The sequence below is a fragment of the Cyprinodon variegatus genome, unplaced genomic scaffold (genome assembly GCF_000732505.1).
Source record: "Cyprinodon variegatus isolate N-32 unplaced genomic scaffold, C_variegatus-1.0 Scaffold205, whole genome shotgun sequence".
Lineage (NCBI taxonomy): Eukaryota > Metazoa > Chordata > Actinopteri > Cyprinodontiformes > Cyprinodontidae > Cyprinodon > Cyprinodon variegatus.
Genome location: NW_015150658.1, coordinates 613,476 through 628,884, shown reverse-complemented (window position 1 = coordinate 628,884; position 15,409 = coordinate 613,476). Strand labels below are relative to the sequence as shown.

The 15,409-nt window shown below is 39.0% G+C and overlaps 1 protein-coding gene across 2 annotated transcripts in view; it reads left to right on the top strand.

Moving 5' to 3' along the window:
- The window catches only part of rcan3 (RCAN family member 3), a 65,127-nt gene that overhangs the window by 28,537 nt on the left and 21,181 nt on the right, over nucleotides 1-15,409 (top strand). Inside the window, exon 1 of one of the 2 annotated variants that reach the window (XM_015380014.1) lies at nucleotides 4,849-5,101. The exons of the other annotated variant lie outside the window; for it this stretch is intronic. Within the exon in view, the coding sequence (XP_015235500.1) occupies nucleotides 5,015-5,101 (87 nt within the window). The 5' untranslated portion in view covers nucleotides 4,849-5,014. Of the gene's footprint in view, nucleotides 1-4,848; nucleotides 5,102-15,409 lie in introns of those variants that run through there. 2 annotated transcript variants of the gene reach the window in all.

The window sequence follows — 15,409 nt, the reverse complement described above, 5'->3', positions numbered from 1 at the left end:
GCACGTTTGCTGATTAGTCATGTTTGCCTGTTTTTCTGAAATATCAAGCTGTGTCAACTAAAGTCATTAAACTTTAATAGCTTCACATGCGGCATGTCATTATGCCTCAACAGAAAAAAAAAAGACTTTCATTGGATGGAACAGGTTTGGCGGTGTAGCTAAAGCTGTTTTATTTCAACATTTTTCATACCTGAAGCCAGCCAAAGTATTTTCCGGTTTGGCAAAATGTCCAGTTTTAAACTTGGTTATAGTTCGATTTGAACATTCCACCTGCATTACTCCACTGTTTTACAACCGTTTACCTTTTATAGTCGATATACAGGTTTTATATACAGTGACTTTCAAAACCATTTATACCCTTTAAAATTTAATACATTTTGTCACGTTAAAACAAAAACTCTTGAGTCATGGCGTGTTATTGGTTATTGTATAGGGTAGGTGGGTCTCAAACTTTTCAGCCTGAGTCCCTCCCAGTGACCCTGGCCATTGCAAAATCCAATGTATGATGAAAGACCAAAACATTACATCTCTATGGACGCACGAGCCCTTGAGCAAAACAAGGCAGTGGCAGCATCATGGTATGAGGAAGCTTTTCTTCAGCAGGGGAAAGGCACTGTATCAGAGTCAGGGAAGAGGGGGGACTGAGTTAAATGCAACACAGTTCCCTTTAAAAGAAAAGTCCGGTCAGCAAGGAATAATCAATGGATCATTATCTATAAACTAATCTGTTCACTGTGATTTAATGAATTTAGCGTTAATAAGTAAAAAAACAAAAATAATAATTTTTGTTGTGATCACTGACTCCAGGAGCGGCCATTTTTGCCCAAATGTAGAAACGCCCCTCACTCCTGACATCTTCCGGCAGTGACATCACGGTGCGGTAAGCCTAGCGCCATTCTTTACTTTGCTTTACAAGCAAAATCAATGGGAACTACTTGACACTTCTGCAATGAACAACAATTATTGAAGATTTCCAGAGGACTCCACCATTGAAATTCACCAGAGCTATAGTGAAACTGACAATGCCCACGTGCATGGCAGTTGAATGTTGGAATACATCGGCTAAAAGTGAAAAAAAATTTATTTCACCTTTCTGATTCCTGATCCTCCTCGAACTTCTGGCCAGAGAAAAAACACGTAATATGTAGAATATGTTCGAAGAAGAATGTATTCAAGATGACTTGGATAATAGCACATTGTGGCAAACACCAGATACACCCAATGGCGTAACGACACAACAATAGGCCCGTAAGCAACATTATCTGGGTGCCCCCCCATCCCCCACCGCCGCTGCCGTAGACAACTGACACGAAATGTGCCCCATACATACACACTTCATCATTTCATCATTCTTCACCTTTACTAGACATGGATATACTTCAGTATATTCTGCTGTTAAAATGAGTCTTATCAGTCTACCTTGAGCGTCACAGCCCCCCTCCTCACCCACGCTCTCCCCATTCATCTCCTGGTCCCAATCTTTACTACCTGTAGCAGCAACGTCCACCTCTCCCTCTTTGGTTCTTTGAAACAATGTGTTTATTTTGGGAAGTTTTTTTCCGTTCTTCCAGCAGCTCTTCTTTGCTTTTTCCTTTCTGGAATCCGCTTAAGTACCTCTTTTTGGTATCCATCATCGCTAACCCTTTCTACATTACGGTAATGGTTTTAATCCTTGCTCTGGATTACCCATAATTCCAAGTCATATTGTAAAAAATAAAATATTCAAACACATCGTTCTTTTAAGATCTTTATTGCAGTTTGAAACATTTTATGAGTGTATTTTTTACCAACCGTCTAATTAACTATACACAGTTATTAACATTGTAGTACCACTGTCTGCTTTGCTATTGGTGTCGTGTTTAAACGGCTCACCATCAGGTTGAAATCTGGCATGTGATGCGGTATAAATACGGTGCGGTCCACAATTGCGTAGGGGGCCAACCAGGTGTCAGTGACGAGGCCCCTAAGAGGTCGGANTCAACATTTTTCATACCTGAAGCCAGCCAAAGTATTTTCCAGTTTGGCAAAATGTCCAGTTTTAAACTTGGTTATAGTTCGATTTGAACATTCCACCTGCATTACTCCACTGTTTTATAACCGTTTACCTTTTATAGTCGATATACAGGTTTTATATACAGTGACTTTCAAAACCATTTATACCCTTTAAAATTTAATACATTTTGTCACGTTAAAACAAAAACTCTTGAGTCATGGCGTGTTATTGGTTATTGTATAGGGTAGGTGGGTCTCAAACTTTTCAGCCTGAGTCCCTCCCAGTGACCCTGGCCATTGCAAAATCCAATGTATGATGAAAGACCAAAACATTACATCTCTATGGACGCACGAGCCCTTGAGCAAAACAAGGCAGTGGCAGCATCATGGTATGAGGAAGCTTTTCTTCAGCAGGGGAAAGGCACTGTATCAGAGTCAGGGAAGAAGGGGGACTGAGTTAAATGCAACACAGTTCCCTTTAAAAGAAAAGTCCGGTCAGCAATAATCAATGGATCATTATCTATAAACTAATCTGTTCACTGTGATTTAATGAATTTAGCGTTAATAAGTAAAAAAACAAAAATAATAATTTTTGTTGTGATCACTGACTCCAGGAGCGGCCATTTTTGCCCAAATGTAGAAACGCCCCTCACTCCTGACATCTTCCGGCAGTGACATCACGGTGCGGTAAGCCTAGCGCCATTCTTTACTTTGCTTTACAAGCAAAATCAATGGGAACTACTTGACACTTCTGCAATGAACAACAATTATTGAAGATTTCCAGAGGACTCCACCATTGAAATTCACCAGAGCTATAGTGAAACTGACAATGCACACGTGCATGGCAGTTGGATGTTGGTATACATCGGCTAAAAGTGAAAAAAAATGTATTTCACCTTTCTGATTCCTGATCCTCCTCGAACTTCTGGCCAGAGAAAAAACACGTAATATGTAGAATATGTTCGAAGAAGAATGTATTCAAGATGACTTGGATAATAGCACATTGTGGCAAACACCAGATACACCCAATGGCGTAACGACACAACAATAGGCCCGTAAGCAACATTATCTGGGTGCCCCCCCATCCCCCACCGCCGCTGCCGTAGACAACTGACACGAAATGTGCCCCATACATACACACTTCATCATTTCATCATTCTTCACCTTTACTAGACATGGATATACTTCAGTATATTCTGCTGTTAAAATGAGTCTTATCAGTCTACCTTGAGCGTCACAGCCCCCCTCCTCACCCACGCTCTCCCCATTCATCTCCTGGTCCCAATCTTTACTACCTGTAGCAGCAACGTCCACCTCTCCCTCTTTGGTTCTTTGAAACAATGTGTTTATTTTGGGAAGTTTTTTTCCGTTCTTCCAGCAGCTCTTCTTTGCTTTTTCCTTTCTGGAATCCGCTTAAGTACCTCTTTTTGGTATCCATCATCGCTAACCCTTTCTACATTACGGTAATGGTTTTAATCCTTGCTCTGGATTACCCATAATTCCAAGTCATATTGTAAAAAATAAAATATTCAAACACATCGTTCTTTTAAGATCTTTATTGCGGTTTGAAACATTTTATGAGTGTATTTTTTACCAACCGTCTAATTAACTATACACAGTTAGAGCAGTTATTAACATTGTAGTACCACTGTCTGCTTTGCTATTGGTGTCGTGTTTAAACGGCTCACCATCAGGTTGAAATCTGGCATGTGATGCGGTATAAATACGGTGCGGTCCACAATTGCGTAGGGGGCCAACCAGGTGTCAGTGACGAGGCCCCTAAGAGGTCGGAGGCCCCTAAGCAACTGCGGTCTATTGGATACAGCACAGGGACTTGCTCAACAGCCGATACCACACCGTGACGTCACAAACTGTGGCAGGTAGTGTTCTTTGACAAACATCGACGTCTCCAGTAAAGCACATTCAAATGAAAATTACTCTTTAAAAAAAAAAATAAAAAAATTAACATTTATTGAACAGTATGTATTAATTTTATATTTAAAGTACACTTAACTTTGAAGATTGAGTTCTGAACATGACCTGTCTTTTCCTTTAAGAATGAAAAGAAAAGAGTTTTTGTGTATAATCTGTGCATGTAGCTCCCATATTCATATCTATACACAACTTTTTACTGTCCCTAACTATTACTTTTTGCTTGTACATACACCTGTAATAATATTTATATCCTGTATAGCATTTCTGGATTGATGCAAACCACATTTTGTTGCTTTGTACTTGTGACAGTGCAACGACAATAAAGTTCAATTCTATTCTATATTCTATTTTTCACCTTTCAGTTGCACCATCCCGAAAAAGGAATCATAAAGTTTTAGAACCAGCTGTAAAGGTTGGAGTAAAACTAAAAGGATGTGATTTTTATGTTAGATGTATGTTTGTAAACAAATGTTGGTTTATTGCATAAAATCCCAATTAGGCTCATTTTTTTATTTTGTTTTTGTTGTTGTTGAATGGCAAGATTCTAAAATTCAAGGGTGGGATTACTTTTTAGTTTTCTTTCTTTGGCCCCTGGTTGTTTCAAAGCAAAAATGATGAATGACTCTGCGGGACTATTTTATAGCCCATGTGCATTTTTCTTTTTTTCCCCATAACTTTTTGAGAGACGTCTCTCTGTGACAGACTGTGGAAATAAAACAGTTTTCCTAAAGGAAGAATCAGAATAAACTAGACTGCGAAAAAAAAAAAATCTGCAGTGCGCTCTGCACGGATCGTCCATCAGCAAGCAAGAAAGTAGTGGCGTAAAACCCGACGGACGTAATGCTGGTAATGACGTCAATGTGGAGCGGGGAGGGGAGGGGAGGGAGTGAGATCTGTCCGACTGCTGCAACATCACTCTGAGCAGCGCTTCAGTGCAGAGAGGAGCCCCGCTGCTGCAGCTTCCCCTCCGGACAAACCTTCTGGACGTTACCGACGCGCCCCTGGAAGGAGAGCGCTTCTCTGAGAGGAGCAAGCAGACTTTCAGCTCCATTGCGCTTTTTTTCTCCCCTACCAAACACACAGGGGAATGCCATCCATAAATATGAAACTGGAGATGGTGACCATCATCGCCTGCGAGGTAGACATCGAGGTGTTTACATCAGACAAAATGCAGGTAGGGTCCGACTCCTACATCCTACAATCGTCTCTTTGCCCTTGCTCTGTGGCTCTGCTGCTGTGCAGAGGTGTGCCTCAGATCCGACCGCTGCATGCTGCCCTATAGAACTCTATGCATGCCTCGGTGACGTTGATTGCACCCCCCTTCCCCCCCAGACGAGGATTTTTTTATCAATGGGATCCGGAGCTTTCCAAGACGCACCGGCGGCGCGCCCCCTGCGCGGCGATGAATGAGATGCATCTTGCATCTTTCATTGATAACCAGTTCTACATTATCAATGCATGATGGTTCCAGCTTCTGAATGAATGCAGGAACTGTAGTTCCTTACTGGGACAGGTGTCAGGGTTCGATATAAGCAGTGGAAATGACTTAACTCTCCAAGAAAGAAAGACGCATTTTAAAGGAATGAAAGTGGGGCCGCTTTTACGCGCAGTCTGGGACACCTTACCTTCCCTCCCCCACTTACCTTCCCTCCCCTCCAATCACAGCAGCATTGCAGGTGTTACCAATGGCGTAACTATCGGTAAGCAGAGACTGCAGTTGCTTAGGGGCCGCCGACCTCTTGGGGGCCATGGTGGGGCCCCCTATACAATTGTGGAGTAGGAGGCCTCTTTGCAGATGTAATGGTGGCTTAAACCCACCTGATATTACATTAATTGACTGGACCTTATTTATACCCTAAAACTTGGCTGATTTCAACCTGATGGTTTAGCCGTTTAAACACGACACCAATAGCAAAGCAGACAGTGGTACATTTTATTACTATGTTAATAACTATGTATAGTTCATTACACGGTTGGTAAAAAAAAATACACTCATATATGTTTCAAACTGCAATAAAGATCGTAAAAGAACGATGTATTTAAGTATTTTATTTTTTACAATAGGGCTTGGAATTATGGGTAATCCAGAGCGTAGATTAAAACCATTACCGTAACGTACAATGTGTTAGCGACGATGGATACCAAAAAGAGTTACTTAAGCGGATTCCAGAAATGAAAAAGCAAAGAAGAGCTGCTGGAAGAACGGAAAAAAACTTCCCAAAATGAACACGTTTATTCAAAGAACCAAAGAGGGAGAGGAGGACGTTGCTGCTACAGTTTGTAAAGATTGGGACCAGGAGATGAATGGAGAGAGCATGGGTGAGGAGGGGGGCTTTTACGCTCACGGTAGCACGATAAGACTCATTTTACAGCAGAATATACTAAAGTATATCCATGTCTAGTGAAGGTGAAGAATGATGAAATGTGTATAGGGCACATTTCGGGTCGGTTGTCTACAGCGGCGGCGGCGGGTTTGTATGGGGTGTTGTACTTCATATGGGGCCCACCCAGATAATGTTGCTTACGGGCCTATTGTTGTGTCGTTACGCTAAAGCCTTTGCTACAAAATAGATGCATCTATTTAAATATCCATGCTATCTAAATAAAAGGTGTAGTGGACAAAATTTCTGGGGTGAACATTTTTCCATTGTCATTACTTACCTTATCAAAAATTGTTCTGCATAAAACTAATATTTACATTTACTAATATCTACATTAAATGGATTTTTAAGTTATTAAAGTACTACTTATTTATCTATGATTTCACCGAAGACACGTAGATGACTTGCAGAGACACATATTTTTCTCTTTACCCCATATGACACATTTTGTTCTAAAAAGAGCATAATTTCTGTATATATCAACTTTAATGTTAATATTTGATTAGCATAATTAACCACAGCGTTTTATTTGTCAAGTAACTGTTAATATATGAAACATTTACATGTTTAATATGTTGGAACATTCCCCTTGAGAATATTACTGCTGCTAATGTCTGTATTAGAGCGGGGGAAAAATTGGTAGGGGTGGCCAATGATTGGCTAAGGGTGGCCATGGCCACCTCTGGTCCCCCATCTAGCTCTGCCCCTGCGTAAGAATCGCCTTGACTAAAGAAGTGACACTTATAACATTGTGCAAATTTCATTAATTGATATAAGGCATTTAGACAGAAGTCTTCATCAATATAGTTTGCTTTTAAACAAGATATAAAGATTACTTCAGTGTGTAGATCGATTCAGCACTTCAGGCGCACCTATTGGGGACAACATTGCATGCTGTATGTGAAAAATTACATTTCAGATGCACCGCATTCATGCGCTGCATTCAAACAATATAATCTGCCAATTGACTGACTCCATTTCCCCTTGATGCACTCACCTGATTGTAGAGACAGATAATAGAAAAATATGGTTTAATTGCAACCATGTTTTTTATACTCTATATTTAACAAATATGCAACATTTACTTGATTTTATAATATCATGCATTACTAGTTGGAATAAAGGGTCTATATTGCATTAGATTTGTTGAATTTTAGCTGCAGGTTTGCCAGCAGCTGCGGGTAAAAGTTGATTTTCAGAACCACGCTTCTGCAGCATGCTACTGAATGACTATTTAATGCATCACATATATTATCCTGTAAAGCTGCTTTTGGCATCAGAATTTTCTTTTTACACAGGAGATAAAAACAAGGTGAGAAAATTAAAAACAGCAAATGTCTACGTTTATTCCAGAGTGTCACTCACTGTAGATTACGTCAGCGCTTTGATGATTCTAAAGGCCAAATTCAGACCTCCTCCACCTCGTTTGTCACTTTTCTGGCTGCCTCGTGTGCATCTAATTATCCACGTTCACTTCTTCAGTTTAGGATGTCACGAACCGCTCTGGCTCATTTAATGGGACTGAAAATATGTGCGCACATAGGAGAGCACCAACAATGGGTGCTGACCACTCAGTCCCCGCGGTGTGCGTTCTCCTATTGAGCCAGGCAGCTGCTGCTGCGTTGTTGTTTTTTTTTTCTCTAACTCATTACAGCTCCTGCCCACTGCAGAGAGGCCAAGGGCAAAGGCCCCACTGTGACACCATGCAGTGCCTTAAAAGATCCGGATCGTTATTGTTAAGATTAGCCTGGGAATGAGAATTACAGAAAAATAAAGTTAACTTGAGCCGATGGTTGAAATGTAATCATTATCCGTCCAGAGTTTACACAGCTAAACCCTCCGCATGATCTAAACCCTTCTGTCAGTCCACCTGTTACAGATTTAACCCAAAAAGTAAGAGCATGTGAACAATTAAAAGAGCAGACAGCGGGCTGACTTTCTAAAAGGCGTAAAGAACACCACTAATCCTGTGTTCTGGCACACGGTTTGCGATTGGGAGATCTGTGGGAGAGGACAGATTAATGCAAGGCACATGGGGGGGATGACTTCTCAGTGAGCTCACCTCGCTGTCAGTCTGCTGTATTTTCTCATCATTCAACAATATCTGACCCTGCCTGAGGCTCCTGTTTGCTATAATGTTCCTAAATCAGATGATCAGACCCAGTGTGAGGATTGCTGCTTTTTATAAGTCTTTCAGGGAAGGATTAGGCGTTTGTTTCCTGAATGGAAAGAAATGGAAAAAAAAAAGAAGAACAAGGTTTAAAATTAGAAGAGATCCCTTGTTGGTGGCTACGGGGCTGTGGAGCCATTGTTTTGACACCATTGAAGCAGCTTGCCTACGCCTTGGCTCCGTCCCTGCTGGTTATGTCATTAATGAGCCGCACAAAGAGGCTGTGGTCTGAACAGGTTGTTTTTAACCAATAATGCCACAGCTGTTGGCACAGTAGCCTCCCTTGCTTGTTTTTTTTTTCTTTTACAGGTTAGATGAGCATTTTTTTTATGCTTTGAGAAAGAAGCAGCTGCTCGGTTTGTCAGCTTCAGTGAGACGAGGCCGGTGTGCTGACTTCAGAGGCCGTCATGTGCGCATGTTTTTCACAGCACTAACGTTACGTGGAAAATCTGCTGGCATCAGCAGATGACAACACAGGACACACGGTGAAGGTCACTGCATGTTGGCAGTTAGTGGATCTGTGACGGAGTACAGACCATGATGCAGGTCTTTACGTTTATAGTCGGCTCTTCATTTATAGCCGACGTCTGATAAAGTAAGAAAAATTATCAAAAAGTTTCACTGAAATAAGTGAAACTTTGGATGAATTGTCCACAGAGATGTATCAATTATGTAGTAGAGCTATTGAATACCCCCAAATTTATTTCCCACTAAAGAACAATATCACCAATGATTAGGGCTGAACAATTTTGCAAAAAATCTAAATTGTGGTTATTTTTAACCGGTATTTCAGTTTTATTTAGATATTCGTTTGCACTCACAGCAACCTTGTAGATGTGTCACCCTGACTTTTAGTTTTTTTAAAAGCTTTCTTGCCCATTGTTGCAGGAATTTAACCTTCGTGTAAAGAGGTTTTTACTTCTTCTAATTAAATGCATGAATCTGACTGCTAGCTACAACTATCTCTACCTTTATGTTTGGTGATAAACTCACTACAAGCATTTTACTGCCACCAAAAGGGCCGGAGTTAGAAATTTATTGTCTTACTGTTTTTAAGTATAGTGTGATTAAAATTGAGTTCTTCTGCAATTTGAAAATTGTGTTTTGTTAAATTGCAATTATATTGCAAATGCAATTAATTGCCCAGCTCTACCTTGGATAATTTAAATAATATGATATATTTTCATGTTATGGCCTCTAAAAGGGTGAGGAAGACCAATGACCTGACAGTTCTTCACTAAACAGTCATTAAACGAAATCAACAGCAAATGGAAGCAACATAATACCGTATTCAGGTATATTGATGAAAAGTTGAGTGGAAGGAAAAAGTGTGGCAGAAAGGGTATGCACATGAATCATCTTTAAAAAAGGATTTCACTTAATGGAGAAACTATCTATATAGGTTTCACCATGGCCCAGGTATGATACTCTGATGTCTTTTGATTTTGAGATGCTTAAATTAAAAAAAATTGTTGGAGCTCCTGTTCCAGATACGTTTGTCTGTGACGGCACTCGAAGCTCTAACTCAACCTCCAATCTACACATTGTAAATTACTTTCAAAACTGGCTTACATTTTTACTCCCCATCTTTTTTGTTTGTAAACAAGCAGTTTCCTCAAAGCTTTTCAGGCCATAACGCAAAAGTTCTAACAGGAATATATCAAATATATAACTTGGATTGTAATTTAGAGCTTTAATTTCTAAACTATGTTTCTGTAACAAAGTTTTTTTTTAGATATTGGGGCTCTGCAGCTTGCAGTGCCAGGGTCAAATGTTGCTCTTAAAACTGAATAAATGTTTTTTTGTGTTTGGAGGCAATAAAAATTAAAGGGTCCTTACTTAATTAATTAAAATTAATCTAATTTTAATAAAAAACCATGTAATTTACAAAATAAACCACCGTTTTAATTCAAAGCAATCCTTTTCTCCTATTAAATAAAGGTATAAGGATATCAACACCTATACATTTTGTTTTTAATTGAAAGTATTAATATTTTAGCTTTGTTTCAATTTCTTTAAAAAACTACATCTATAAAAGTGTGAACACCATGAGCATTAATCTTAGCACATGTATCTCCTCTTAATATGCTACAAAAATATATATGGCAACAAGGCATTTAATATTGCCTTTAGACAAAAACAAAGCTTCTTTTGCAATACTGACAATTCTCTGACTGTTCAGCTTTGCATAAAGTGTTGCTTTACAATATGGAGCATTTAGTGCAATTAAAATAAATACTGTTGAGGCTAATTTTTTTTAAAACAGTTACTAACACAAACAATCCATGTTCCTGGTCTAAGTTTCTTCCTAAATGCCAGCATTACTCAGATACATATTACGCGTATTATGGTTCGAATACCTTTAATCGGTTTGGACTCAAAGCTACAGTGGAAATGCCTCCATGATAGTTTTTAGGGTTTAACATCTCCAGTGGAACAAACCCTTCGGTGCCACTTTTGCGTCAGATATACAAGAAACAGTGAGTACGAAGGTTCCAGCCTTGGATTTTATGTATAGGTGGAAATGAAATAGATTTTTTTAATGTGTTAAAATGTTTCTAATTAATCAAAACTAACATTAAAAAGTCCTGGCCCCCTTTTTTTTTTTTTATAATGAAGGCAATTTTTGAACTGTGGGTAGCACAGTTGCCTTACAGTAAGAAGGTTCTGGGTTCGATTCCCAGCCCGGGGTTTTTCTGCATGGAGTTTGCATGTCTTCCCTGTGCATGACTGGGTTTTCTCCGGGTACTCCTGCTTCCTACATAGTCCAAAAACATTACTGTCAGGTTAATTGGCTTTTCTAAATTCTCCTGTGAGTCTGTGTGTGAATGGTTGTTTTTCCGCTTTGCATCTGTGTTACCCTGCGATGGACTGGTGACCTGTCCAGAGTAGACCCCGCCTCTCACCTGTAGACAGCTGGAAATAGGCACCAGCTACGCTCGCGACCCCAGAAGGTGTAAGCGTGACAGAAAATGGATGGATAAAAGATATTTTAATTTTAAGGTTTAATTTAAATTTTTTATCTTTCAAACTTAATGTTTTTTAGTTTAAAAACCCTCAAATAAAGTATTTTATTGGATATTTTTTTTATTTTCAGAGTAAAAGTTAATTTGATGGTATTTGTTAAATAAATCGCTTTTTTTAGGCTCTAAAAATTTTTCATCTAGTAGCATTGGAGGAAAATGTAGATTTACTTCCCGACTGCTGCCTCAGACACGTATTGATTGACATTCAATGCAAAGCAAGGCTTCGGGTCATGGATGTAATTTAAATATATTTAACCTGTTTATACCTGTTTGGGTGTACACTAAGAACACATCACAGACCGGATGAAAAGGACTGCCATTTTCAGCTCTTACATGCAGAACGTTTGTAGTTACACCGAGGCAGTCTCACACTTATACACCACAGCCACCACAGTGAGTCAGCGCACTCTTAGGGCCAGAAACATCTCTGTCAGCAAACACACACACAGATAAACAACTCCTGAAGACTCCGGAGAAAATTTCCATCGACCCGGGTTGCTTTGTATTGTTCTGCTACCTGTCTGTCTGACGCCGTTTGTCTGTGTCTACTTTCATACGTCTGCCTCTCTTCTCACAGTAATGATGTCACCTCAGACAAAGGAAGAGGTATTTACTGACTTATGTGCTGTTTGTTCAGCCAAGCAGAAGTGATTTTTACAGAGTTCTTTTCTTTCTTTCTTTTTTTCTGAGTCTGCAGCCTCATGAAAGGTAATTTTGGTCCTCATATTAATGACAGATTTTAATCTATGAAACAATTTTAAGAAGCTAAAAATAATGCTTAAGGTTTAATCAAACAACTTTACCTTTAATGTATCAAACATGCAATTAATTACACCTAAGGGCAGAAATCCTATTCTTCTTCTCTTTTTGCTTTTTTTATTCAGTGACTGTTGCTTAATAATGAATAACAGCAATAATTTTTTAAAAATCAGTTGGAAAATTTCCCCTTAAAATGATCAGATCAATGCAGTTTTCCTTTCATTCATATATATATATATATATATATATATATATATATATATATATATATATATATATATATATATATATATATATATATATATTTATATATATATAAAAGCCTTCATTAGAAAGTATGTGCAGCATCTTTCTTGATGCAACTGTCAGGGTTTGGTTGAGGTTTTAAGGATCCAAATGCAGGGGCAAGGAAGCAGAGGTCAGTTCTTGTAGTTTTAGTGGAGTTATCACAGGTAACACAGGCAGGAATCCAAAAATCCAACATAAAAATGCAAAAACTAACCAGAACCATGGAGACATCAGGAAAAACATGCACGAGGAGTCAGGGAAAGACGAGGAACCAGCACTGAGGAACTGCACAGGGAGAGTATATATGGGAGACTGAACAAAGACAGGAATAATGAGCTGATTGGGAGCAGGTGTGAACAGAGGTTTCTAGAAGGAGCTAGGGAAAAGGAGACCAACGCCAGAGGGCAAGCAAAGAAAGCCCTAAGAAGTCAAATATATCCAGAAAACACCAATAAAGCTAGAAAACAAAGAAAACCATGGATCAACGTGAAACTGAAAACTCACACAAAACTTAACCAAACCAAGACCGTGACAGCAATAGCTTCATGAAAGCTGCAGGACGTATTTTCTTATTAATCTCTTACTGTCCAGTAAACAAATCTGAATAGGCAGGTCAAAGATTAAAGAGGGACAGAAATCGAGTATGAAACGCAATCAGTGCAATCAGTTCTTAAAAAATGTTCTCAAGATTTGCTCATGCAGTATGATGCATCTTTGCACAGCTGAAAATATCTATGATTTCTGAATGGATTCTTATATTAATTCATGGAAATGGATTTATATAACCAAAAATCGATTTCTTTGATCATATAATTACGGTAACGGCTAAAAAAATATTTGTTTGTTTTTTGGTTAATACCAGCAATCCAATTTAAGACTTCAGACTCCAGATCTTGAAAATTGGAATCAAATTGATTCATTTGAATCGATACCAATCATATGCTAATCTGTTGCTGGAATCCAAGTACCCCTTTTTTTTCATTTTCATCTGAAATGCATAATACAGGTCATTTATTTTGACCAACCATAAGTTATTGAATAGTGTTATTGGAATCTTAAAACCACACTTTCAATCCTTATCATGTCAGACTCTGACCAGCTGTTTGGTGTTTACTGAAGACACAGGCTCGACGGAGCGAACGTATACCGACGGTTGATGGTGTCATGTTCGGCGCTGGTAGGAAACCAGATCTGGATCTTGGTAGGGTTGAGCGATCCTGACTCTGAGCTTTGGGGCTCAGGTGCGCCCTCCCCTCTTGGTGCAGACGCCGAGCAGGTGGAGATGGGGAGTTCATGTTGACCTGAAACCTTAGAGAAGTGTTTGGACTCATGTGTCAGATGAAGGGTTGGATCTGCGTCCGTTATGGTGACGTAGAACAAAAGGACCGTCTCCTGGGTGGGGAGTCCGGTTACTATGTGACAAAAAGGCTGCAAGAAAACATTAGAAGGTCTTATAATAAAAGGTTAAGGTCTGTTTTTAACTCACAAGAAAATCTGCGATTTAGGACATTTTTTCTAATTTACCATCGTTTTTCTTGTCCTGCATAAAGGGCTGAGGAAAGGATGGGTTTAACAGAGTCTCTGGGGTTGTGCTTAGTGTTGCAGGCTGTAAGATAAAGACCAATGATTTAAGTAGAGATGCATCTATAAATCAGCCAGAGATCAAAACAGACCAATTTTCCACTCATCAGCTCTCATCAGATATCACCAGCATATTTTACCCTGCTTATCAAAAAGCTTTAAAACTACAAAAAGAATCTCACTGTGTTCATTTGAAAAATGCAAATACTTAAACTTAAATAGATGTATTTCTTATTTTTGGTGTAAAGCTCAAATAAAACAATAAGAAATATGATATAGATGCTTCATGTTGGATCCAGAACCAACACTTGTATTAAAAAAATGTGCTTTTTTTTATTTTGTTTATGAATCTGCCTTTTGAATAAAAAAATCAGACCTCAGCAGCATATACCAAAACTGTGCATTTCTACCTAAAGGGGAATTTATTCATTCATATTCTTCCACATTATGATGTTTACCCATCATTTCCAAATTCTATTCAATTCTAATCAAACCAAAGCCTCTGCACGAAGGAGCATTCATCAATGAGGTAGTATTTATATCCTCCTTGGATAAAACCAGTTCCTTTAGCATGTTCTTGACATGTTATGTAACGTTGTGTAACTTTTTTCCATTAAGGCTCTCTCTGAAGCACATGGATCTGTGTGGGAGCCTGTTTTCATACTTGTATGTTACGAGTGTCAAAGGAGAAGGTTTGTGTTCGTGTGAGCATGGGTGCGTTCAGGCCCACGCCTAAGTGCTGCAGAGGAGGAAAAGCTCCTGCCTCAATAAAATCCATAATGACCAAATTGGTGCTAAGAGGATTAATGTGTCCCCAAATGCTATAAACTGATTTCAAGCTCCCTAATGTGGACACATGGGCCTTAAGGGAACGGCAGCAGCGCCGGCGCGTCGGCCCCCTGTCGATACAGCTCCTTATTCAAGCTATTGATTCCACTGTAATAAAAGCAGCAATGTTTAGAGGCCTGCTCAGGGCCGCTGCTAACTGCCACAGTTCAGGCTAATAATTAATCATGCTGTTTTTTTTCTTGTTTAGTAATTCCCAGGGTTTGCATTGTATTTTTATTCCTCGATAACCAACCAGTGAGGAAAATATTAGTTAAAGTTCTGATATGGTAACATTGCTTGAGGACATTTGTTTTTTTCTGTTCTCAGTAAAAAAAGATGTTGCCATCATCTTTTTTCATTTATTCGGTAAATCTTAAATTGAAAAAAGAAAGTAGTATATATATATATATATATATATATATATATATTTCATTATTATTGTATCAAAC